General features: G+C 33.9%; 2 protein-coding genes across 7 annotated transcripts in view; one reads left to right on the plus strand and one right to left on the minus strand.

The window, feature by feature from the left end:
* Positions 1 to 14,694, plus strand: part of LOC106053554 (sodium- and chloride-dependent glycine transporter 1-like) — a 29,283-nt gene extending 14,589 nt beyond the window's left edge. The window contains exons 7-12 of one of the 2 annotated variants that reach the window (XM_056039552.1): positions 5,163 to 5,401; positions 6,118 to 6,355; positions 12,139 to 12,270; positions 13,084 to 13,284; positions 13,692 to 13,862; positions 14,347 to 14,694. In XM_056039552.1, coding sequence (XP_055895527.1) covers positions 5,163 to 5,401; positions 6,118 to 6,355; positions 12,139 to 12,270; positions 13,084 to 13,284; positions 13,692 to 13,862; positions 14,347 to 14,604 — 1,239 coding nt within the window. In that variant the 3' untranslated portion in view covers positions 14,605 to 14,694. The remainder of the gene's footprint in view (positions 1 to 5,162; positions 5,402 to 6,117; positions 6,356 to 12,138; positions 12,271 to 13,083; positions 13,285 to 13,691; positions 13,863 to 14,346) is intronic. The other variant, XM_056039553.1, reaches the window with a different exon arrangement.
* A 2,355-nt stretch (positions 14,695 to 17,049) lies between these two features.
* Positions 17,050 to 25,250, minus strand: part of LOC106053518 (sulfate transporter-like) — a 49,130-nt gene continuing 40,929 nt past the window's right edge. For 3 of the 5 annotated variants that reach the window (XM_056037186.1, XM_056037188.1, XM_056037189.1), the window contains exons 16-20: positions 23,561 to 23,785; positions 23,024 to 23,078; positions 21,842 to 21,975; positions 20,585 to 20,746; positions 17,050 to 18,465 (exon numbers count right to left, since the gene is read on the minus strand). In XM_056037186.1, the coding sequence (XP_055893161.1) occupies positions 20,618 to 20,746; positions 21,842 to 21,975; positions 23,024 to 23,078; positions 23,561 to 23,785 (543 nt within the window). In that variant the 3' untranslated portion in view covers positions 17,050 to 18,465; positions 20,585 to 20,617. The remainder of the gene's footprint in view (positions 18,466 to 20,584; positions 20,747 to 21,841; positions 21,976 to 23,023; positions 23,079 to 23,560; positions 23,786 to 25,250) is intronic. The other 2 variants (XM_056037187.1, XM_056037190.1) reach the window with 2 other exon arrangements.

Raw genomic sequence — 25,250 nt, forward strand, 5'->3', positions numbered from 1 at the left:
TGTAGTTTTAGATTCAGCTCATTTCCTTTCCCTGTTATATCCACCATAAAGTAAATTTTTGCGACCATTTGTCGTTCTCTTATTCAGGGTGATTAATGCTTTTTCATTTAGGAATGTATTTATTTCATACAAGCACAAAGCAAAATGTTTCAAGCCATCGCACTTAATTGTAAAGAAGGAGGTCGGAATACTTTGTCTCCATCTCGTTAAAGAGTTCTTTTAAATGATGATGGTAGAGTGCAATTGATAAGATGATGTTTACTATCTTGATTATCAAATTTATGACTTCAACTATTTCTGCCATAAATGTTTGGGCACAAAGCGCTTCTTCCTGTATGTGAAATGTAAGAATGTGAAATGTAAGAATTCGGTGGTTTATTTGGCTCGAAGAATCGTTGTTGCTCCTTAACTTTTCCTGTCATACTTCTGGCTCCATTAGTTGCTGCTTAAACGATTTTATTTAACTCTTATTGTCTTCAAGGCATGTCTGCACGGCATTCGCTCTATCTTCCCCTCTAGTTTGTCATGAAGATCTTCTTTTGGACCTTGGGAAGACATATACCAGACAAAATGGGCAACTTGTGCCGTGCCTTTTAGGCCGCAAGTGATAAGGCAGAAGAAAGTTGAATATCTTCTACCTGGAAATATGTTGAAAATATTTTAGCTATTCTATCTTGTACTGATTTAGCGGATAGTGGCATAGCTTTGACTTTTTTTCAAGGTTTCTGTTTTTGTTGTTTTGTTGAAATCACGAAACTGTTCTTCAGACGCACGTAGGAAGCAGTCTTTGACATACTCACCATCTGAAAATGGTTTGCCTTTTTGTGCAATTTCTATTGGTACCGCAAAGCTTGCCAGATTAGCATTACTTGTAGATGTTTCTAACTTTGAGAAGATCATTCGCTTCTAACTCATTTACTTAAAACAACAAACTATACGTCACAGCCAAAGCACGCAGTGAAGATGCCGTTTCGTCTTACGTCGAAAGCGAATTAAAACCTACATAGAAACATCCTACCATGGCGTCATTTGAGAGCTTCCGACGACTAACGACACGTGTATTGGGGGGTGGTATAAGGCTGAGAGATAGAATCGGTGCCTTTTCTTAGTTAAAAGATTCAGAACTATTTGAAAAATGTTTCGATAAAATAAATAATATTTACGTATGGAAGTAAAGAGCCGCAGCTTCACGTCCAAAGAGCCGCATGTGGCTCGCGAGCCGCAGGTTGCCGACCCCGCGTCTAGGGGATGATTATTTTTAAAGCTATCACACCCCCACTTATCAGCATATGAATCGGGAGCAGACACGCAACGAGACAAAGCAATGAAAGATAGATACAAAAGTTAAAAATGAAGAATATTTATTTACATAAATATACATATAAGAATAAAAGGGGGAGGGTTTGCATCTATCTCTAGTGAATAATATATTTAATCATCACTCTTGCACCTAATAAGAGAGTATGTCACTTTGTCCTCTGACTTAGCTGGTTGTCCTGTTGATGTCGCAGCTGGCTGTGTCCTGGCTTGAGGTTCTGCAGCTGGAGGTGGCGCTCTAGCGGATAGAGGGACGCCGGTGATATAGTTCTTGTGGAGTCTCAATCCCCAAAATCTAATATCTGTAGTGGGCACAGTAGGGCGGGTGGCCGGCTACCGTGGGCACAAGGTTACTGCGGGCAGAGCTGATCTGCCGTGGGCAGCGTAGTTGACAGGATATGTCCAGTGAGTTGCAGAGGGTTGGCGTAGCTATGACGTCTCGCACAGACCTGAGTCCATAGGGACGTCGCACCTAATAAGATGACAGGTGGGCTGTCGAATAGGCGGGCAATGCCGATAGCGCCAAGTGGTAGAGTTGAGTAGATCTCAGTAGGCAAGTGCAGTGCTGAATAGCACAAAGCACAGATGCAGGTAAATGGATCGTTGATCCAATGAATAAATAGGCAAGTGCAGCGCTGAATAGCACTAAGCACAACTGCAGGTAGATAGATCGTTGATCCAATAACTAGGCAATAGTTGATTCTTGGTAGCAACTAGGCAAGTGCAGCGCAGATTAGCACTAAGCACATAGATAGGCCAGTAGGCAAATAGGCAATAGGCAGGTAAGTGATCCGATAAATAGGCAGACACCTGAGGGAGGCTGCGGATAAATAAAGACAAGTTAGGACATATCTCTCATACATCTTATCGATGCCCTCGACTGAGGTGCATTCGTCAGATTGGTAAAATTGCTTTAGAGCATAGTGGGGAGATGATGACAAATGGGATTTGGAAAATAGATGGCCAATAGTAGCAATATACAAATGTACATAAAAGGGAACGTAATAATATAAAAATGTACACAGAAGGGGAAATAATAATCTCAAATAAACAACACAGGTGGATAGAGAAAGGAAAGGGGGGGGGGGTGAGTTGGGCGGTGATCAGCGACCGAGACGCTTTGTTTGTATATGACCGTGGGTCGAGAACAATGGAGCGTGCTTGAATGTCCCTTCAAGCGGCGCAACTCTCATTAGAGTAAAATAAGTAAAGGGGAGATAATTCATATATCTTCTCTAAACGCAGTATCAGTGCGCTAGTAAAATTATCAAGGCGGTCAACCGAGATAAAGGAAATAGACTAAGATGTACAAATATATACATGGTTGCATCAACGATCAATTGAGCAACGTAGCATTAATAGATTAACGCAATACATAAATAAATACATAGGACATGTTTATGTTTTCTACTTACGCCAGTGAGAAATACACAATGCACTAATTAAATATAAATGAACTAGGCAAAATACACATGATAAAATCCAATGGAAATATACACAGAGTAATTAAGATGGAACTTGTGATTAAGTTCGGCTTACCACCAGGTATTCCTCTAGGAGAGAGAATAAATGAGATAGTCCAGACTCGATAGCTCAGCTCGAATGAGAAATGAAAAAGGGTCTGGCTTGAGTTGGTTTACTTTATATAAGCCTGGAAAAGTGCGGGCGGACACAGGAAATGCCCTAGGCTAAGAATTAGCTTACACGTGGGTGAAGTCCGACAAGAGCCGCACCTTGGAGTATCACGCGGTGTGTTGACCCGTGTAATCTCTTAGATCAAAGAGAGACGTGGGGGAGGGGGGAGAGTGACCTACCTTCCACCCAAGAGGGGGGGGAGTCAATTGCGGCGTCAGACATCCTGCCGATGAGATCAAAGAGTCTGAGCGTATCTTTGCCCCGGTCAAGGGAAAATAAATGAAAGGACTGGCCTAATTTTCTCCAAGGTGGTGGACTAAGTCTAGCCTGGTAGAGAGGAAAAGGTGTGGCGGGTGAATGATTTAGGGGTAGGATGGACAAATAATTAAAATAAAATAATTAAATAAGGAAAAATAATAATTAATGCTGTGATAAATTTGAGTGACTCTGACAGCGAGTTTTTGACTTGTCACAGTAAGGTACTAAGACTAAGGTGATTTTGTTTTGGTTATAGTTATGGGTTGGTTGTAGTAGTAGGATATTGTAGATCTAGACTAGTTTATTGTAGTGTGTTTGTGTAGATCTAGGTCTAGTAGTTATCTTGTAGTGATTTAGTTCTCTTTAGTTAGTTAGTTGTTTTGATCAGTTTGTGTTAGATAGTTGGTTTGGTTAGTTTGTTGGTGTTTGTAGAAGCGTAGGTTTAGAGGGTTTTAGTTAGTTGTAGTGGTTAGTGTATGTATAGTATATTTTATTATTGGTTTATTGTTTTGTATGTTAATAAAGTTTCGTTGTGTTTATTTATCCTAAACTAAAGTTTCGTTATCTTGCTTTCAGTTAGTTTAGTTTAGTATGTCTGGTTTCTTAGGCGACTCTAGCCCCTTGGTCATAGACTGAGGTGTCACAGATTGAGCCCACCCAGTAGCGCTAACATCTGCCTACTGTCTGTAATAATTTAATGTTGAGCAGAAGAGAATAGGTCCTCCCACTCGCGCCTGCCTGACCTGCTCACATAAAGATAAATGTAATACCGTCAATAAAATTTTTTGGATTGTCTCGTATAAAAATTAGATGAACTACAGCCTCGTGGAGAGATTTTCATACTATACTTTGGTGTTTGGAAGTTGTTTTCCTTAAAAATCGGAACATAATATTAACGATAATTAGTTTTGTAATGTTTTAGCTAGAAAATTAAATGTACTGTACGAGAGAAGTGATGTTAAAATATTTTTCATAAAAATCCGGAACAACATTTTTTCATAAACGAGAAGATTATTTGTTTCCCAAATTAGAAGACGGAGTTCAAACACTTATTTGGTGTTAGTAGAATTTTAAATAAAATTCGGAAATTTTTGGCGACGATTTGTAAGAAAATGTAAGTAATGTAAGTCGATAATCTTTTCAAAACTAAATCCGGAACATTCTTTATCGATTATAAAACATTTATGTTATGTGTCAGCAAGAAAATTAAATGTATAAAAAGTGATTTTCAAAAATCTTTCTAGTAAATTGTTGGTATTTTTAAAACATGTTTAAAGATGAAAATACGGAACAATTTGATATCGATAATCAAATTATAGTGACGCATTGTCAAAGAATATAAGTGTAATACTAGTCAATTATGCGATTTCAAACAATCATTGGACATAATTAATTTTTTATAAAACAATATTCCGAACATTTGTACACTTAATGAAACATAAGTCAGTATAGAGATTTTAATTTAGCATTTATATGTTATTTCTATAAAAAACGGAACAACATATTATTGATAATGTGTTTTTGCAACGTTTAAGCATGGGCTAGAAGAGCAAACAAACATTCGTTGACGTTGATTAGTTTTGCACACAAAAAAATCCGGAACAATCAATTATAGATACTTAAAACTATTGGGATGTTACGGGAGGAACATTAAAGGGTAAATCAGATTTCCAATAGACCAAGAAGCGAAGACAGCAGGATGGGCATGAATTCAAAGGAGGCTAACTTCCCAGAATGGCTTAGCACTGGGAGTCAAAAGGATTTAGTCAAAGTCATTCTTGTCCCGTTTCTATTTCCACTTTCCAATCACACGCACTAAGACTAGCAATGAAACATTTGATTGAAAAAGAAATATGAAAACATGAACTGGTTAAGAACTATTTTGTTGTTCTCTATTATAAGTGAGCAAGAAAACAAAACATTTGATGTACATCAATTTCTTCTTGTACCAGGTTGTCTACTTCACATCCTTGTTTCCTTACATCGTATTGACAGTTCTACTGGTCAGAGGCGTCACTTTGCCCGGGGCAATGATTGGAATCCGTTTTTATGTTATTCCGGACTGGTCAAAGCTTCTAGACCTCAAAGTTTGGGGTGACGCTGCTGTGCAGATCTTTTACTCTGTTGGAATGGCCTGGGGATCTCTGATCACTATGGCAAGCTATAACAACTTTAAGCACAATGTTTTTAGGTAAAAGAACTATTCATTTGAAGTAGGCCTTCATTAGTACAAGTGTTTTATACAAGTAGTTAGACCTCAACTATACAGTTTAAAATGAACAATCATTAACCTTAGAAATATTCTTGAAGCGTTTTACTCTTATTAGAAAGAAATACGTTTTACTCTTAGAAAGAGATGGCAGTAAAATAATGTCTAATATTATTTATCGCGCGCATGAAATTTGTAGCTTAATTCAATAAACGATGAAAGTATTTCTTTAGCTTGGTCTTACTTAAGCATTGGTAAGAATTACCCATCCCCTATTTGTTGGTTGGTATAGTCTTTGACTTGGGTATTGGTAAGAATTAACCATCCACTATGTGTTGGTATTGTCTTTGACTTGGGCATTGGTAATCGTTATTGACCTCTTCTCAGGGAATGTTAACCAGGGTGTTGTTTGGACAGCAAAATGACCAACAAGTTTCATATGCCTTTTGAATTGCTTTTGTATAGGCTGTCTTTCATGCTGTATAATGTGGGACAAGGGGCTGTCTCGAGGAAGGTTTTCATGGATGCATTTGGGTGCTCAGAAACACAACTCGAGTCAAACCCAAACTTCCTGGTCTACATGAGATTCAAACACAAACGCTCACGTTATGTAACCAAGTAATTTAGGCCACTCACTAAACACTGCATACACACAAGTAATTTTAATATAGTACAAACAAAATCTGTTTGTTTTCCAGAGATGCTATGATAGTGCCGATTGTGAATTGTGGTACGAGCGTCTTTGCTGGCTTCGTGATCTTCTCGGTCCTGGGCTACATGGCTCACGCCACTGACACCGCTATCAATCAAGTGGTTGACCAAGGTCCAGGGCTAATCTTTGTTGTCTACCCTGAAGCTATCAGCAAACTGCCTGTACCACAGCTGTGGTCTGTCATGTTCTTTCTTATGATCTTCACCGTTGGTATCGACAGCCAGGTTAGAGTTAGACTTAGAGGGAAAGAGACCGAAATAAACAAGAAGACACTCTAGAAAGAAGGAAAGAATGTGACAGAAAACAAAGAGTGAGATATAAAATGAATGAGAGAGCGAGAGAAATAGAAGAGTGAGAGAAACAGAAAGAACAAAGTGAATTTAAAGTGAGTTGACAGAAAAACAAGGCAAACATTTTTGAATACATTTTTTTAAAGACGCTATCTTCATTATTCAACTTAAAATATAATTTTTAAACATTTTAAATGTATATATTTGGCTCAAACCTGGTATCGAAACCGTCATTTTGAAACCATCAGCTAACTCTGTTACTGATTCGGCCAGCGGACAGTACTTGTGCGATTAGTTATTGGTATTTCATTCTGGACATCTCGATCTAACACTAGACCTTGACTTATTTAGAACTCTTAAACTTATGATCTAGTCTAGATCTAGATCTGCTTCTAGAATCTAGATATAATCTATTTTAGATCTACGTAAAAATATAAGCTAATCATAGATAATCTTTCAATAACTTAAAGCATTAAATTTACTCAGTTATCGCATTATCGGTACACTACGGCTGATTACGCCGTTTTTTAATATTATTATAATTTAACAATTCTTTAAATCTAGACTTATAAAATTTTCCTGAACAATAATTTTTTAAACTCTTGAATCAACAAGATTACAAAGAGAGTTTTTATTATCACACAAACTCAGAGGGGGCCCTGTCCATGTCGGATCCGCCTTTTCGCAAGGAATATTCAAGACGTGATTTTATTTTGATTGTCAAAAGTAATAATTTTTCAAAGATTTAGTTGCCGTTGTAAATGGTGTTTTTTTCCTGTTTTAAATGTTTCGGATGTTCCTTCAAAATTAAATATAATTAACTTCCTTGTCCAAAACTCCCGCTGGACGACGGGGAATGGCAGCGAGCAGAGTCTGAACACGGGACCGTCGAGATAATCAGTCCAGCAGGCTAACCGCATGACCAGGCATTGCTGTTAACTTAATAACAAACTGGTTACAAACTAATAGCTTATTATTGATAAAGAGATAGCCTATATTACACATTACGGAAACTGGAACAGACACAAAATAGACAAGTGAGATTCATAACAAACGAATATCCACATTTGACTAAAGTAACACCTTTAGTAAAATCATAAATTTAGAAAGCCTTCAGGATAGAAGACTTTAAAAGTAAAGTAGCAATTATACATAAAACACTGAACCATAATCTTCAAATACAAAATTTAATAAAATACTCAGAATAACACAAAAATAAAGGCACACTCCTCATTCCATATGCTAGGAAAAATGTCTACAAATGCTCCTTCTTCCTTAGTACTATTAGAGCATGGAATGGGTTGCCTGAGCTAGCCAGGAAAACCAGTGACTTGGCAGAATTTAGGTCATTGGTTAATATGCATGACTGAATGCATGACGCGTAGGACGTAATCATCTTTTTTGAAGTAACGTCTGTATTATATAGGATAAGAAAATCTACCGGATATGTCCAATATGTCAGACGAGCGATTTTTAGATAATCTTTCAGCATTGATTTGTAATTAAAAAAGAAGAAAAGAACAGATATATCGTGCTTGTACTTCGATGTTTCAGCACAGTTAACAACAGAGCTATTGGCATTCTCATTTAAATGGAACTAGAATGAGGATGTAGATCTACCTAAACTAAACTTCTGATTTAGCACTCTTAAAATCTATATCTACTAGATCTAGATCTAAGATATAAATTTGGAATAATTTAGATGTAATTTAGATTAGATTTATGGGGGAAAAATTCTAGATAATCTATCAATAAACTGAATGCAATATTAAATTTCAAAGATTTCTTCTACTCCACTGTGTTTTAACTCTAGTCACTTTAAAGATTTCTTCTACTGCACTGTGTTTACACACTAGTCACTTTAAAGATTTCTTCTACTCCACTGTGTTTACACACTAGTCACTTTAAAGATTTCTTCTACTCCACTGTGTTTACACACTAGTCACTTTAAAGATTTCTTCTACTCCACTGTGTTTACACACTAGTCACTTTAAAGATTTCTTCTACTCCACTGTGTTTACACACTAGTCACTTTAAAGATTTCTTCTACTCCACTGTGTTTACACACTAGTCACTTTAAAGATTTCTTCTACTCCACTGTGTTTACACACTAGTCACTTTAAAGATTTCTTTTACTCCACTGTGTTTACACACTAGTCACTTTAAAGATTTCTTCTACTCCACTGTGTGTACACACTAGTCACTTTAAAGATTTCTTCTACTCCACTGTGTTTACACACTAGTCACTTTAAAGATTTCTTTTACTCCACTGTGTGTACACACTAGTCACTTTAAAGATTTCTTCTACTCCACTGTGTTTACACACTAGTCACTTTAAAGATTTCTTTTACTCCACTGTGTGTACACACTAGTCACTTTAAAGATTTCTTCTACTCCACTGTGTTTACACACTAGTCACTTTAAAGATTTCTTCCACTCCACTGTGTTTACACACTAGTCACTTTAAAGATTTCTTCTACTCCACTGTAATTACATCCTAGTCACTTTAAAGATTTCTTCCACTCCACTGTGTTTACACACTAGTTACTTTAAAGATTTCTTCCACTCCACTGTGTTTACACACTAGTCACTTTAAAGATTTCTTCTACTCCACTGTGTTTACACACTAGTTACTTTAAAGATTTCTTCTACTCCACTGTGTTTACACACTAGTCACTTTAAAGATTTCTTTTACTCCACTGTGTTTACACACTAGTCACTTTAAAGATTTCTTTTACTCCACTGTGTGTACACACTAGTCACTTTAAAGATTTCTTCTACTCCACTGTGTTTACACACTAGTCACTTTAAAGATTTCTTCTACTCCACTGTAATTACATCCTAGTCACTTTAAAGATTTCTTCCACTCCACTGTGTTTACACACTAGTCACTTTAAAGATTTCTTCTACTCCACTGTGTTTACACACTAGTCACTTTAAAGATTTCTTTTACTCCACTGTGTGTACACACTAGTCACTTTAAAGATTTCTTCCACTCCACTGTGTTTACACACTAGTCACTTTAAAGATTTCTTCTACTCCACTGTGTTTACACACTAGTTACTTTAAAGATTTCTTCTACTCCACTGTAATTACATCCTAGTCACTTTAAAGATTTCTTCCACTCCACTGTGTTTACACACTAGTCACTTTAAAGATTTCTTCTACTCCACTGTGTTTACACACTAGTCACTTTAAAGATTTCTTTTACTCCACTGTGTGTACACACTAGTCACTTTAAAGATTTCTTCTACTCCACTGTGTTTACACACTAGTCACTTTAAAGATTTCTTCTACTCCACTGTGTTTAGGCCTACACCCTAGTCACTTTAAAGATTTCTTCTACTCCACTATGTTTACACACTAGTTACTTTAAAGATTTCTACTACTCCACTGTAATTACACACTAGTCACTTTCCACCTAAACCCTTTGAGTGGGGGGAGGGGGGAGGTCCTACTCTTATGGGAAAAGCATAGTGTGTGAACAAAATTAGTTGAATGAAAATATAATTTTTAAATTATGTCGCTCCCCTTATGGTAGCGCCTCTGAGTGGGGGGCGGTCCTATTTTTATGGAGAAATCATAGTTTGTGAACAAAATTAGTTGAATATCTATATAATATAAGCTACATATTGATGTTTTAACCCATTTGTATTTTATGTCGCACATATATATATAGGGTTTGGGAAAAAATCGCCCCCCCCCACCACTCCAAAGTTCTTGATCCGCTAGTTATCCAGACATACGACATCCAGACATACAACATCCAGACACACAAAATCCAGACATACAACATCCAGACATACAACATCCAGACATACAACATCCAGACATACGACATCCAGTCACACAAAATTCAGACATACAACATATTATATACATAAATGTATTATCCAGACACACAACATCTATACAACACTTCTATCAATATGCTATCTTTTACAGAAGGCATGTCAAATACGGCGTTCGGGGGCCGCATGCGGCCCGCGACCACTTTGCATGCGGCCCGCTTGGCCACCTAAAAAATTATCAAAATAATGTTGAACTATTACGATGAAAAATAAGAGATGACAAGCTACTTGAATTAAAAAATAGTATTTGTTAAACTGAACAACGAGAGTGATTCTGCAGTGAAAGCAAGCTACATTTTGTCAAACTTAATTGCAAGCCATAGCAAATCATTTAGTGAATGTGATTTTATAAAGGATGCGTCGTTAAAGCCGAAGTTGAGTTGTGTTCAACAAGCGTGAATGTTTTTGAGAAATAACTGGAGGTGATATTGCAGCACAATTTTGTAAAGCTAGTTATTCCTTGGAGCTATTGTTCCATTAGTATAGTTCCATGGTTATACTAACAACGAATGTCGCACCAACCAAGAAATGAAATGGTTTTGATGCAAAGCTACTTGCAAAAATTAGAGAGACTGATGCTAATTTTAACTTTGCTCATTTTCAGTGCATAATTAACCAAGAAACATTCTGCGCACAGCAATTACAGTTCCAACATGTCATAAGACCGGTTTCAGTCGCTCTCAATTTTATTCGTGCCCGTGGTTTAAATCACCGCCAATTTTCAATATTTCTGGATGACATTGGACACGAATTTGATTGTGTTCCCTACTAAACAGAAGTCTGCTGGCTCTCATGTCATAAAGTATTGAAGAGATTTTTTACACTGAGTGAGAAAATTGTGTTGTTTCTGAACATGAAAGATGAACCTGTTGAACATTTCCAAACTGACGAATGGGTTCAGGATTAGGCATTTGCAGTTGATCTCACTGGTCACCTGGAAGAATTGAATTTGAAACTTCAAAGTAAAGACAAAATTGTCACAACTGCGTATAATGATGTAAAGTGCTTTCAAGAAAAATTACGACTGTGGATAAACTTTGTTCACTTCTCAGCGTGTCAGGAACTAAAAAGATTAAATACGGCTGCAACATTTGGTAAATATGTCCTACCCCTGGAATCGTTAGTAGATGCTTTCAATGACTGTTTTCGTGACTTCGTTTCATACGAGCAATAATTTTCGTTCTTAGTATCTCCATTCTGATTTGATTCTGAAAATGCTGCTGGTAATGTGCAACTAGAGCTGATAGAATAGCAGTCAGATTCTTTGTTGAAATCGAGGTACATAGAAGAATTAGCTGTGCCAAAATTTTAGTTATTTACCTGAACGGTACTTTGAATTGCAGAAATTTGCAGCCAGAATTATTGCTCTTTGCAAGCACTTATTTCTCTGAGCAGTTCTATTCCATAATGAAAGCTACAAAAACATCTCACCGTTCGAGATTATCTGATCAAAATTTGTTATCAGTGATGAAAGTGTCAGTGGCAAACAAACTTTCAACCTGACATTAATAATCTTGCATCCCAGAAAAGATGTCAAGCATCAGGACAAAATAAATAATGCGTAACCATAGTAATTTTTTATTACCAAATAGTACTTCAAATTTAGCTAATGCAGGGCATGTATGCCATTAATTATTGTATTCTATTGTATTGTTTCTAATTTACATAATACTAGTAAGCTGTTTTGCAACTGATTTTTTTTTGCTGCGGCCCCTCAGGTCATAGTAGGTTTTTATGTGGCCCATAAACCTTAATGAGTTTGACATGCCTGCTTTACAGTTAATGACTCGAGTGTTTTGAATCAATAGGTAAGTCTGTCTGAATAGTAAATACAAAACCTTTTCTATCAACATGGCGGCCGACTAGTTTGGAATGTTTGAGACGTTGACCAGCGCTCTTGTTGACGAATATCCACGACTCCTGCGCAGGAGAAAAACTCTTGTGACTGGAACGTTGTGTTTAGTGGAGTTTTTTCTGGGTATTCCCATGATTTGTCAGGTCAGTTTAGGGTGACTCTCTGTGTATTTCCATGATTTGTCAGGTCAGTTTAGGGTGACTCTCTGTGTATTTCCATGATTCGTCAGGTCAATTTAGAGTGACTCTCTGGGTATTCCCATGATTTGTCAGGTCAGTTTAGGGTGACTCTCTGGGTATTTCCATGATTCGTCAGGTCAATTTAGAGTGACTCTCTGGGTATTCCCATGATTTGTCAGGTCAGTTTAGGGTGACTCTCTGGGTATTCCCATGATTTGTCAGGTCAGTTTAAGGTGACTCCCTGGGGATTCCCATGTCAGTTTATAGTGATACTCTGGGGACTCCCATGATTTGTCAGGTCAGTTTAGGGTGACTCTCTGGGAATTCCCATGATTTGTCATGTCATGTCAGTTTATAGTGATTTGTCAGACTTAGAGATATATTTCATTATCATCATTATTGCCATATATTTACATTAATTTGTTTATATTTTATAGGCGCAATAATTTTTATCTTTTTGTATTTTATCCTATTTGCTTTCATGAGGATATAAATATATATATATATATATATATATATATATATATATATATATATATATATATATATATATATATATATATATATATATATATATATATATATATATATATATATATATATATATATATGTACTTAAAGTTATAGTACCGTACTCAAAACCATTACTGACTTGATTACTGATTCATGAACAATTCTCCAAAATAAAAGAGTCTTTTCATAACAAGAAAAATAACTCTTTTTTTTAAAACAGTATTGTAATAAAACTTCAAAGATATTTAACGTTTCTGCTGACAGGGTGGCATCTACATACTTCAAATCATTGACTGGTACAGTGCCTCGTTCTCTCTTATGCTACTCTCGTTTATGGAATGTATTGTCATCTCCTGGATCTATGGTATCAACAGGTTTCTTAAAGATATTGAACTGATGCTGGGCAAGAAACCTTTTATTTACTGGAAGATTATGTGGAAATTTATTACTCCAACTATCATTTTAGTAAGTACACACACACACACACACTTTGACACAAGAAGCCCATTTTTCTGTGTACATCTTAGGCCCAGGTTTTCCCTACTGAGTCAGGATGGAGTTCAGCAAACAATTAATGTGTTCCTTATATTTACAAAATATTTGAAGTGTGTCGTGTGTCTGTACTATTCAAGTGTGCACATTAAAGTGATCACGTATGTACTTGCGTGCTGGGTACATTTTTTTTTCTATTAATATTTCTTTTTATTTGTTGGTCAAATTTGAAACATAGGCCTACTAGATCTCGGTGTTATAATATCAATCATCACTTACACAAATAATCTAGATCTATCGATATTTATATACTTTCCACCTTTTTTTAAACTTGTATGAGTTCTGTCTCTTCAACAAATATTGATGACTTGTATTCCTAGTTTACTTGGGGATTCAGTGTAAGTAATATCGGCACAGTCACACTTGGTCAGTATAGGTACCCAACCTGGGCCATCCTAACAGGCTGGATGTGTGGGGTGTGTTCCCTCATACCTGTCCCACTTACAGCAATCATAGCCGTGAGCAGAGACAAATCTGGGACTTTTGTTCAGGTAAGACAACTAGCAGCTAGGTTTTGGGCATAGATTTGATTTGTTTATGTCATATCAACTGTGTCTTTTTTTTTAAACAGAAAATGCTCGTTTAACTTTTCTCTTCAAAAATAAAAAAAAAATATTTATTCAAAATTATTTTTTTTAATCAAGTAACTATATTAGCGTGTAAAGAATAACAGCAGAAACTATTATTTTTTCCACTTCATATTCACACCAAATAAAATCAGGGCATTAAAATCTGGCCAACGTTTCGTAAATTCCTAATAGCTCATGGTACAGCTCTGGTCCACTTTGTCTTTTAAAATGAATACAATCTTGTTCCAAATCAATTCTCGAGTTCTTGTCATTGATTGTTTTCTTATTCAAGTAGGACGCGTACTTTATACACTTGAGTTTCAACTTTATTCCTTTAAAAACAAATATGTTTTATGAAGGAATCGCTTTCTAGTATATTTGTATTATTTCTTTTCATCCACTTTAGAGGGTCCGTAGACTTGCCCAGCCAGCACCGAACTGGGGCCCTTCACAAGCAGCTGACAAAGAACGCTATTACAACTCTATGGACGATGCAGAATTCGAACGTTACGAAGCAGCACTGTTAAATGTCGATCTAAAAAGCTACGCAAAGATGAAAAAAATGAGTTCTTTCAGTGATTCTCCAAGTTCCCCCAAAAAAGCTAGACCACTGTCACCAACGAACTCTATAACACTATATAGCAATATAATCAACTCTGTCTGAAATACAAGACAAAGTCGGAGAATGTACATTGACAGTAAAATTGAAACTAAAATTGAATGTTAATAATAAACTATGAAATGAGGACAACAACTTGTTCCCAATGTGTTTGTATCATTCCATTGCTGTTTGACATTTTTAGTAGGCCTACATTATAAAATACTAGTCGACCCACGGCGTAGCATACGCCGCTATTTTGCAGAGCCGACCTTAGGCCACTGCAACCTATGCGGCCGCAATGGGCCCAGCACTTTCATAGGACCCACGCTAATTCTAGGTGTAAATTATTAAATTAAACCATTTTATAACTTATAACAGATTTCCCGCGGCCTCCTGATTTACCAGGAGCTCCTGGAAATTTCCGGAAATTATTAAAATCTTTTGAAAACGTATAAGAATGTCCTAAAATATATAGACAAAAAATTGTCATTTTGGGGTGTCATTCAATACGGAAAACGCCAATCCTACGCGCGGTAAAAAAAAACAAAAAAACGTCAATTGTGGAATCTAGTGAAAGAAGCTTCTCGCGCCTCAAACTAATGAAGAATTACTTGAGGTCAACAATTCTCGAAGATAGATTGAAACATTTGGTAATTCTTGCTATTGAGCGTGATCTATGTAGGAAACATAATTGTTATGATATAGCCTACTATTTGACTTCGCTACACGCAAGGCTCGTGAAGTAATGCTGTACGTAGTAAAGAATGAATAAAATGCAAATACGAATTTATTTTTCAATACAAAAATTTTCACTTATTATCCGTATCCCTACCCAAACTTGGTCCCGCGAAATCCGTTTCGATAGGGCCCCACAATGGTTAAGTCCGCCCTGCTATTTAGTGACGGGTTAATACAGAGTATATTACTTGTTCTCCCCCCTCCCTTTTTTTTCCGCTAAAGTTACGTGGGATAAATCTGATCCTACTTGCAGAAATAATAGAGTGATCTTTCCTTTACTTCCGTTATTCCAAACTGTTGAGCCATGAAGAAAATTATATATAGATTTAGACAGACATTACAACTGTTTGAAGTGTCTGAATTTTATATCTTTAACAAGCCTGCAACAATTTTCTTTCTGGTCTGATGTATATATAGATAGGCAAGAGGCATTGAGATTAAAGACTTTTCCCGGGATATATTTAGGTGTCGCCGAAAGCATTTTTAAAAAACATATTGTCCATAGATTTGTATAACATGCTTACTAGCCCTAAAACTAGCTTTGTTATAAAATCTTACTAATACTCAAGTAGAACTGTCCAATGTTATACGATTAGGCCTACACTGAACTAGCCTATATAATTGCGCTAGCAACAGAAAGATCATTGAACTTCAATCCTTCAAGAGTCACTTACTTTATATTCCTATTGCTTAAGAAATGTAGAAGTGATCCCTTAACAATAAGGACGTAGCAATACTAATGTAACAGTTTTAATCATGGAAATATAGGTAATAGGTTGGTAACAGATAATACTGTAGCCACAGGCAATAGGAGGCAGAGGTGGCAGCTAAAACAGAGGTAATATTTAACTCAAACGTAACAACGAATAATAAAAATAATAATAATCTTATTATCAGTAAGGAATACTGTAGTAACTTTACCCTTGAGATTTAATATAATTTTTTGACAGTAGTCATTTAGTTTGTGTCTCTGTTATTGACATAGTAAATAGTAGTAAAAGTCAAGGCTGTTTCATGTATGATAAATATATGAACAATTATTATCCCTAATGTGGTCAAAACTAATGACTAACGATGTTTCCTGATTCACACTGAAAACCACCAAACAGGCATTTCTCTTATCACAAACGAGTCCATTATTCAGTAAGATAATCCTGGTTTCCTTTTCCTCACCATCATCTCAAGATGATTTCTATACAACTTTTTCATGGACATAAATATCATTGGGAATTTAAAACTTTTTTAGAAGAATAACTGAAGACATTTTTTGTTGATTAAATTTTAATCCAGAAATAAATCTTTCAAATATTGTACTTCAGGTAACAAACATAGCCTTCCCTACCTTGTCAGTGTGACACTAAAACAAATGTCACATTTACATTTGAATAAAATACATTTACAATATATTCAATTCACATTATAACAATTCTTTATTAAATTTTTGATGTTTTAAAATTTGTTTTCAATAAAGTGGTCCCTAAGGATATAAACAAATAAAAATACATAAATATCACAATATTTTCCAACAAAAAATTTGATTCATAAATTTAAGGCACATGAAGATTATTTTTTGTATTGCTCTTTGGAAGCACTGAAGTAAAACTACTTTAGTTCTTGAAGGTTTGTTGCTTTTTTTTTTTTTTTTTTTTATCAAAATCCTTCATATAAGCCAAAAACAAAAGTATAGGTCAGTGATGTCCCCAGTTTAGTGTGGTGGAAAAGATAGCTTGTTTAGTCTATTCTAATCCATCTCTAAGCTTTTTTACAATACCTCTATTTTCCAACTTATGGAAACTTAAAAAACTAAAACCTGGGTGGATGGACACTGATCTCAAAAATGGCTCTAATGATTTTCCTTATGAATTTGACAGTTTCTGTATATTGTTAAGAAAAGAATAACTAGCTCTTTGGAAAAAAACTCTAGTTAGATCGGTATAATTTTTCAAACTAAAAAAAGTAAATTTAAATTTGACTACAGACCGAGAAAATATTTATTTTGAACGGACTTATGTTTTTGGAAATATCCCCATTCCTGAAGAGTTTAATAAATTAATGTGCAGGAAAATTTTCCCATCATCTTCTAAGTCTAGATCTAAAGGCCCATCATTGGAATATTATAAAGTGTAATGTACATTCACTTAACTAGGATTCTTTCTCTGAGCAAAGGGGGGAAATGGGACAGGTAAAAAATGTTCCTTTTCTTTTTTATAACATTCATTAATTATTAAAAGAAAAACAATCGCTCTATAAGTTGTATAAAGGAGGTATTGTCTTTTTAAAATTCATATTCACGCAGGAGCCTAAATATCAAGAATTCTAGATTTGTAAATAAATTGTTTTTTAAGAAACCAATTCAACAATTTATTATTATAATAATAATGGCAATGTCTTTTATTTCCAAGATTCAGGGTGAGTGCTGTGTTGTAAACTTGTAAAATATGGTTTAAAACTTAAATTAGAGTACACCTACATAATGTATTTCCTTCATAACAAATGATTTAATGATGTCAATTTTTTATTTCCATTCAATAGTCTATTTTTTTTTTAAATGCATTAATAAACAAAATTACACACTTCTTTAAAATTAAGAACTTAAAATAAAAAGAAGGAATGTGTTTTATAAAACTTTACTTAAATGTAGATTTTAAGTGGGTTCTTAAAATAAATGACATTAACATAGTACCTTAACATGTAAATAATGCCCTTAATACATATACAAATTACATTGATAAAATGTATACAACTAAATTCTTTTTTGTACACTGAAAGTAACATTAATGGAATTATATCACAAAAAATCTGAAATAAACATCTTGATTTTATATAAATCTACACATTTACCAAGAATATCAATATTATAGTTTAAAATACATATTTATATATATATTTATATAGATACAAATATATAAAACATATTTTTGAAAAAATAATGCATACTAGAACAACATTTCTGGTCTATTTGACTAGATTGTAATAGGCTTAAATAATGCAAAATTTTATTTTAATGTAGAATTTGCTTGTTACATATTTGGCAGATAGCAGAAGGGCAAATTAATGAGCTAGTGAATCAAAGAGTTGAAATCCTCACCTCACTGTTACCCTGGTTTGTGGACATTATTCCATATTTTCCTAAAAGCGAAGGAATGTGTTTTACTTGGGATAACTTCAAAGTTTTGTGGTGCAAGCCTGAAATAAATTGAAGGAAAAGTATTTCTTTATTTCATTTTTTTTTTTTATATTTGAATATAAAATGTAGAAACTCAAGGTTTTAAAAATTCAAACTCAAATTGAATTAAATATGCCAAAATCATCAAGCAAAATTATTTAATAGTTATATTTAATATTGCTATACTTTATTTATGATATTACACTACACCACAATAATTCCAAATTATATTCACATAAGTCAGTCAAGAAGACCAATGATTATTTATAATGGAGGATTGCTTTGTTTCAGGAAATAAATTATTTTAAGACATTTAAGTATTTGACATTTTTTTTCAAAATAAAATATATAAAGGAACCATAAAATAAAAACTATAAGCTGTTTTTTTTTCAGATGATTTTATAATCACTCCACTCACTGCATGGGATTTTCTAAACACTAGACATGAAAAATATATATATATATATATATATATATATATATATATATATATATATATATCAGCGAAATTAATAATGATTCAGCCAAAAAGTTATAAAACCAGATAATAATTTGAAATGTTGAAGTATAAAGTCACAAAAGTGGCATCTTCTATAGTTAGTGTGAGAAGTAGTCATGATAACTATTTTTATTAAAAAATAAAACAACTTTTAAGCTATCTTAGTATACTGACATACTTTTTATTTTCCTTTAAAAAAAAAGAATTACTTCATAGACACGGTTTTAAATTTATTGTATTGATGCCACCATTGTGAAGTAAATAAAGTTAAAAAAAAGAACAGGATATGTAGAAAAGACATTTAAAAGTAAAATGTAAATTTATTTAAATCAAGGTAAAAAAAAAATTTATGAATTGGATTTTAAAAATTAATACAATTTAGATTTCTGTATTTTAGTTTTAATTCACTGTCATAATTTAGGATTGTTATTTATTTGTATCTTAAAGGCATTTAACTTTCTTTCAATACAAATATTGCTAAAAGTGTAATTTTTTTTTATTGATCAAATTTTATAATATTCTTAACATAAACTCTTGCTATTGAAGAACAAAAAATGTTAAGTAAAACAAAATAATTGATTGGAGATTTACTATCAAGGCAGCATAGAAACATAGAAACTGAAAAAAAAAATTAAAGGTAAGAGAAAAACAAATTGAATAAAATAGCAAAACTACAATACCTAAGTCATATTCACATTTACCCTAGAAAAAAGACCACGGTGACCACCTTAGATTTGAAAATACTATTCTGGCATTTAGCATTGTTATGAAAGTGTATGTATTTTTATATGTGTGTATGAAAGTAACCCTATAAACTCTTCTCTACAGATATTTTAGTATACATACTTTATATATATATATATATATATATATATATATATATATATATATATATATATATATATATATTGTTATAAACCTGGTGGTGGCACAAATGGGGGTAGTGGTGTGAGTGTAGTCAGCCGACACAAATCACCCCAGGCCAGCGCTAGACGAGTGGTCAACCGTGACGTGTTACAATGATCAGCCGAGTCGAGTGTCAACAGGACAGTTCGGGAAGGATCGCCGTCGTGAACAGAGCTCAGGGGCGTCATGAAAGTTGTTGTCATCTGACCACCTAGAAACGTCAAGCGGCGTTCTGTCCGGTTTGAGAAGGCCAGTAGGGACCCTATATAAGAGCGGAGGTGTCGCAGTCAAGACAGTCGAGAAAAGGGGCTCAACATAGTGAGAATCGTAACAATATATATATATATATATATATATATATAAATATTCTATTAAATTACTATCTCTCTAATACTTCTCTATTAACTGAAAAAAGCCAAATGATTGGGAAAAAATGTTAATCAAGAAAGATAAATAGCAATAAGAAAATGAATTTAAAAGCAAAAATGAACTTAAAAAATCACATTACATGATTGTCATGTCCTAAGCAACTAAAATAAAAAGCAGAAAGAAAAGAGCCAGCAGCTAGACAGAAAAAAAAAGGCCACTATTCTTAAGTCATGTTTAGTTTAAACAACTCTTCTAATTTAGTAGCACAATAAATGTAGCAAACTTTTACAGCAATAAAAAAAAATCAAAGCATTAAGAAATTTTAAAAGTGAAATAAATATGCAAGAAAAAAAAGTGAGTGTAACCTCTTTAGTACATTAAAATGTTATTTCAAATCATTAGATTTGTTCTGTTTTAGTCCATTGATTGCCATTCTCATTACTTAGTTCTGTTTCCATGTCTCCATGGGCCTGTTCTAAAAGAGGCATTGTGGATTTCATGTTGTCAGACGGGATGAGACATACTTCCTGTAATCACCAGTGTGAACAAGGACAACTCATTGAGATTAGTCACTCTGAATAAATTATCTCAAAACCAATGGGACTCTGTTAAGATCTTTTCAAGACATTCTCTAGAGCCCTATTTAGGTCATATTTCTAAGACATTCTCAGATTTAGCTACAAATTTGCATCAGTCCATATGCTCCAGTATCATTTTTAAATCAGTCTCTGTTTAAATGGAGGCTGTTCAGAACAATACAATACTGATTTCTTTTGTCGCTGGATTTATTATAAATCAATTAGACCCATGATAAAGATCAGCTCTATATGTATCAAGTGAAACAAGATTTATAGGACATATATGGGTCTGCAGTCTTCCTTAATATTTGGACTCAATGTGTTATTAATAAATAATTATTCATTATCATCATCAAATTCCATTTGAGTGAGGGCTTGAGAGGCTCAAATCCTCTCTTGCAAAAGCTCTGGAAGAAACCCTGCTGTTTTGCGTAGTGAATACATGTCACCATACAGGTTGAGAATTTGTGGTTTTCAAGACCTGTCGAGATGGAGATAAGCAAGTATGGGGCAGTCAAAAAGAATATGAGGCACGGTTTCCTCTTCTTCCCCACAGCGGGGGCACTGAGAGTTGAAGTCTGGCCATAGCCATGAGAAATATTAGCCAACAGGACAGTGGCCTGTCCTGCACTGTGCTATAATAGCTTGCTCAGGGCTGAACAGCCTCCACCACAGGGAAGTGTGGTCAGGGCACCTCATGGGCTACCAGACTCCACAGGCTTTTTGGGACTTGTCCCAGCATTCAAACTACTTTTCCATTATTATTTTTTGGATTCTAGCCAGAGCACAATGAAAACTCATTTCAATATAATTGGGTTAACTAACCTTTATCTATGATTAGTTTTCTTAAACTGATGGCGAATAGTTCAAAACATTTACAATTTTCTTTTCAACATATTTTCCGTCTTAGTCTAATCTAGTTTAACTCGAATTTAACAACTATGTCTTGTATTTTGACTTTTGGCTTTTTTTTTTTTAATGAGACCATCTTTGACAAAATCATTAGCTTCATAATGTAAAAAGAATACAGAAAAAAATACTTACAAAACCAGGCAAAGGATGAGACTTCTTCAATTTATCCTCCTCAGCAGCTAAAACTGCATCCCCAACTGTCAGAAAGATGACTTTCTCATACTTAGAAATAAAGCCAGTACTTTCCATGATCAGCCAAGCCTCATCTAGCAATATATCAATGTCAAAATAGTCATGTCATACTGTCAGAAAATAAAAAGTCAGTTTTCAAGTCACTTGACAAAAAAAACGTTTTAACTATGATCAATTGTAAATTGAATATAAAAATAAGATAAATGGAAAATTGTTTTAAGACATATGACTAACAGAAAAAAAGAAGGAGAGGGTACAAAAAAATTGCTACAACATAGAATTTTAGGAAGACAGCAGAGGCTAATTTAACAAGATCTAGTTTCAGAAAAGTCAATAATGATTTTTAGCTTTCTGAGGTTATGCCAATCTTGATCTCAAAAATTAAAAGCCTCATTAACAATATGATTTCACTTTCACCTGTTCTGTCATCAAAAAAGTTCTTTGTTTTTTTAAATTAAATTGGCAAAATGTTTATTATAGTGGTACAAATAATACCATTTTTTCAGAACAGGCAAATGAGTGTAATTTTTAAATTAAAGAAAAGTATTAAATTTTTATTTTTTTTAGGTGCAACACTAGTCTTTTTAAAAACAAAGTTTGCAAGCACATATATATATATTTAAATATTTTTTAAAACAAGATTTAATAGGCAGTCAAAATTGTTTATGTTAAATGTCATAGTGTTTGTGTGCAACATAACGTATAAATACAACTGATGTGAAGGGGCTACCTAAGAGTTAAAAAAAAAACTCCCTTAAATATATCTTAAAACTGTACTAGAATTTTTTAATAACTGTTTCAAAAAACAATCTGAGGAAAGAGGCTATACACAATATTGCACAATTTAAAATAAGAAATATCTTTCTACTTCCACTGCCTCTAAAGTTTAAATAATGTACAGAAGATTTTTGAACAAAATTTACATTTAATATTTTCATAGGTTTAATCAATGTAATTAACAAAGTAAGATAGTATCAGGGATGTTACATACTATGTTTTACTAAATTAAGTAAACATCAATATTAGTCTGTCAGTGAGAACAAAAGTAATAATATTAACTAGCATGTAAACTAAATTGAAACCAACATGAATACAACAATAATGACCAATCCCATGACTAACCTTTGACTCCTCCTAAGTAAGTTGTAATTCCCACTGTTTTGTAGTCTTCAATAATCTAGGAGATAAAGAGCTTATATAACCATTTATACAAATCTTCCATATAGAAGATAGAAAGGAAAATGAATATATATTTTTTTAATTGTTATAAAATAGAATCATTCTCAAAATTGAATGAGCTGGTATTTAACATTAAGAGCCACGTGTAGAGATAAAACTCTATTTATATTCAACAACATAAAAAACAAACAATAGGGAAAAAAACCACATACAATTCAATACAGTAAAATGACAATGTGAAACACTAATAATGTAAGATGAGCCCACCAAAAAGTTCATTCAAAAATTCTATGCTAATGAAAAAAAGAATACAGCTTCACACATAAATAATATAATTGAACCATAGACACACATACAAAACATTAACATGTATAAATATATTTAAACATTTTTACATTATAAAACAGAGACAACAATACAACCAGCTTCAATAATGAATTAAGACCTATTTAATCTATAATATGTCAAATGTCACAGTACCTGCTTTAAAGATTTGACCCCAACAGGATCAATGAATGATAAATGTGAACAGTCAATGATTAGATACAAAAAAGGGCGTGGGTCTGAATCAGGTGATGGGCCAATAGTAGTTGATCCCTGTTGGTGACCATTTGGAACTTGTGCATCTCCATTTGACAAAGAAGTCTGACATGTGACTGTTTCTATCTCCACTATCTTGGAATCTGGAAATGTTTTCTTGTTTTGCTGAGATAAAAGATAAACAATGAATAAACAATGAATTTGACTAAACTAAACATACTGATAGAAAAAAAAACATGTTAAGTTTGTGGAACAGCTTTGTACTGGAGGTTTTTGTTTCACTTGTTGATTAGAGCCACCTCAAAGTTTGAACTGGGCCTCCTTATTTAATCTACTTGGATGTTTGTAGACAAGTTGAATAACATTGATTTATTAGTAGGCTACATTCTACTTGAAAATATTCATGATGTACATAGCACAGTAATTTTCTTAGGACTTAATGTAGCCACCACCCAATGATGTCAGTTTGCTGTGGATGACGTTTGTTGGGAAAGTAGTTGTTTAAAGTAATGTAGTCAGATTCACAAGATTCAACCAAGATAGTTTCCCTGTTGCACATGAGCTATTCGTACCAGGAATTACAATCTAGGTTAGATCAGTTTACTTAGATCTACATTTATAGACTAATGACTTTCTTTGTGTAAAGAGGATATAAGTATAAAAATATGTTTTTAAAGTAATATTGATATGTCAGGTTTAATTAACTTATGATTGAATGTTTAAAGCATGTAACAGACTGAACAGAATATAGAAATAAACAGCAGTAGTTCTAATTTGAATTCACATTAACTTGAAAATATTTTAGTTCTAAAGCTTATCAGATTACATTTTTGTAAGTGTCACGTACACTATGACCATATATGGTAACAGTTTCGGGTTGTTTGCCGACATAGCTTGACATAGCTGGGAAAAAAAAACAAGCATGTAATTAAATGAACTCCATTGGTTCCGAAAGTTAATTGTTGTACATTAGACTGCAATGATTGGTTGGTCTGGGAGGGGTAAGTTGTTGATCACGTGATTACGAGCTGAAGCCCGGATGAAGCGTGTAGCTCCCGGGCAGTCTTGTCTCGGAAGTTGTAGTGTTAACATCTAACTTGTACGTAACGTGAAATTGAGAATATATATTTTATTTGTATCAAGACTCAGATATACTATTGTGTAGATTCAATTCAAGTACATTTTAACCATTGTAACTATTTGTGAATAGTGTTTTCAAGTTATTAATTAAAGTAATTGTTTTTGGACGTAGAGAAGTTTCTTCATTGAATTTAGATCGTACTTAGATCATATTTGTCAAGTTGTAACTCCTAGACCTAGATGATCCTCTTATCAATTGGCAACATTCTGTATGATCGTATTATCAATATAGATCTGTCTACTTCTATACGATCATCTTATCGAAAGATCATTTCAAGATCTTCGGCAATCACGATCATTGATGGTGCAATATAGTTCAAGTCTGATCGTGACAGTAGCACCATCTTAGATTGTGACATCAACACCATTGATGATCATGACAGTAAGCAAAACAAAGACACATTTCATAACAAACACATATACAATTTAATAGCTAATGTAAATTATTGTTACAACATTCTGAATAAAACCAAAGTTCTGACTGAAAATA

This window comes from Biomphalaria glabrata, chromosome 8, assembly GCF_947242115.1.
Source record: "Biomphalaria glabrata chromosome 8, xgBioGlab47.1, whole genome shotgun sequence".
Taxonomy (NCBI): domain Eukaryota; kingdom Metazoa; phylum Mollusca; class Gastropoda; family Planorbidae; genus Biomphalaria; species Biomphalaria glabrata.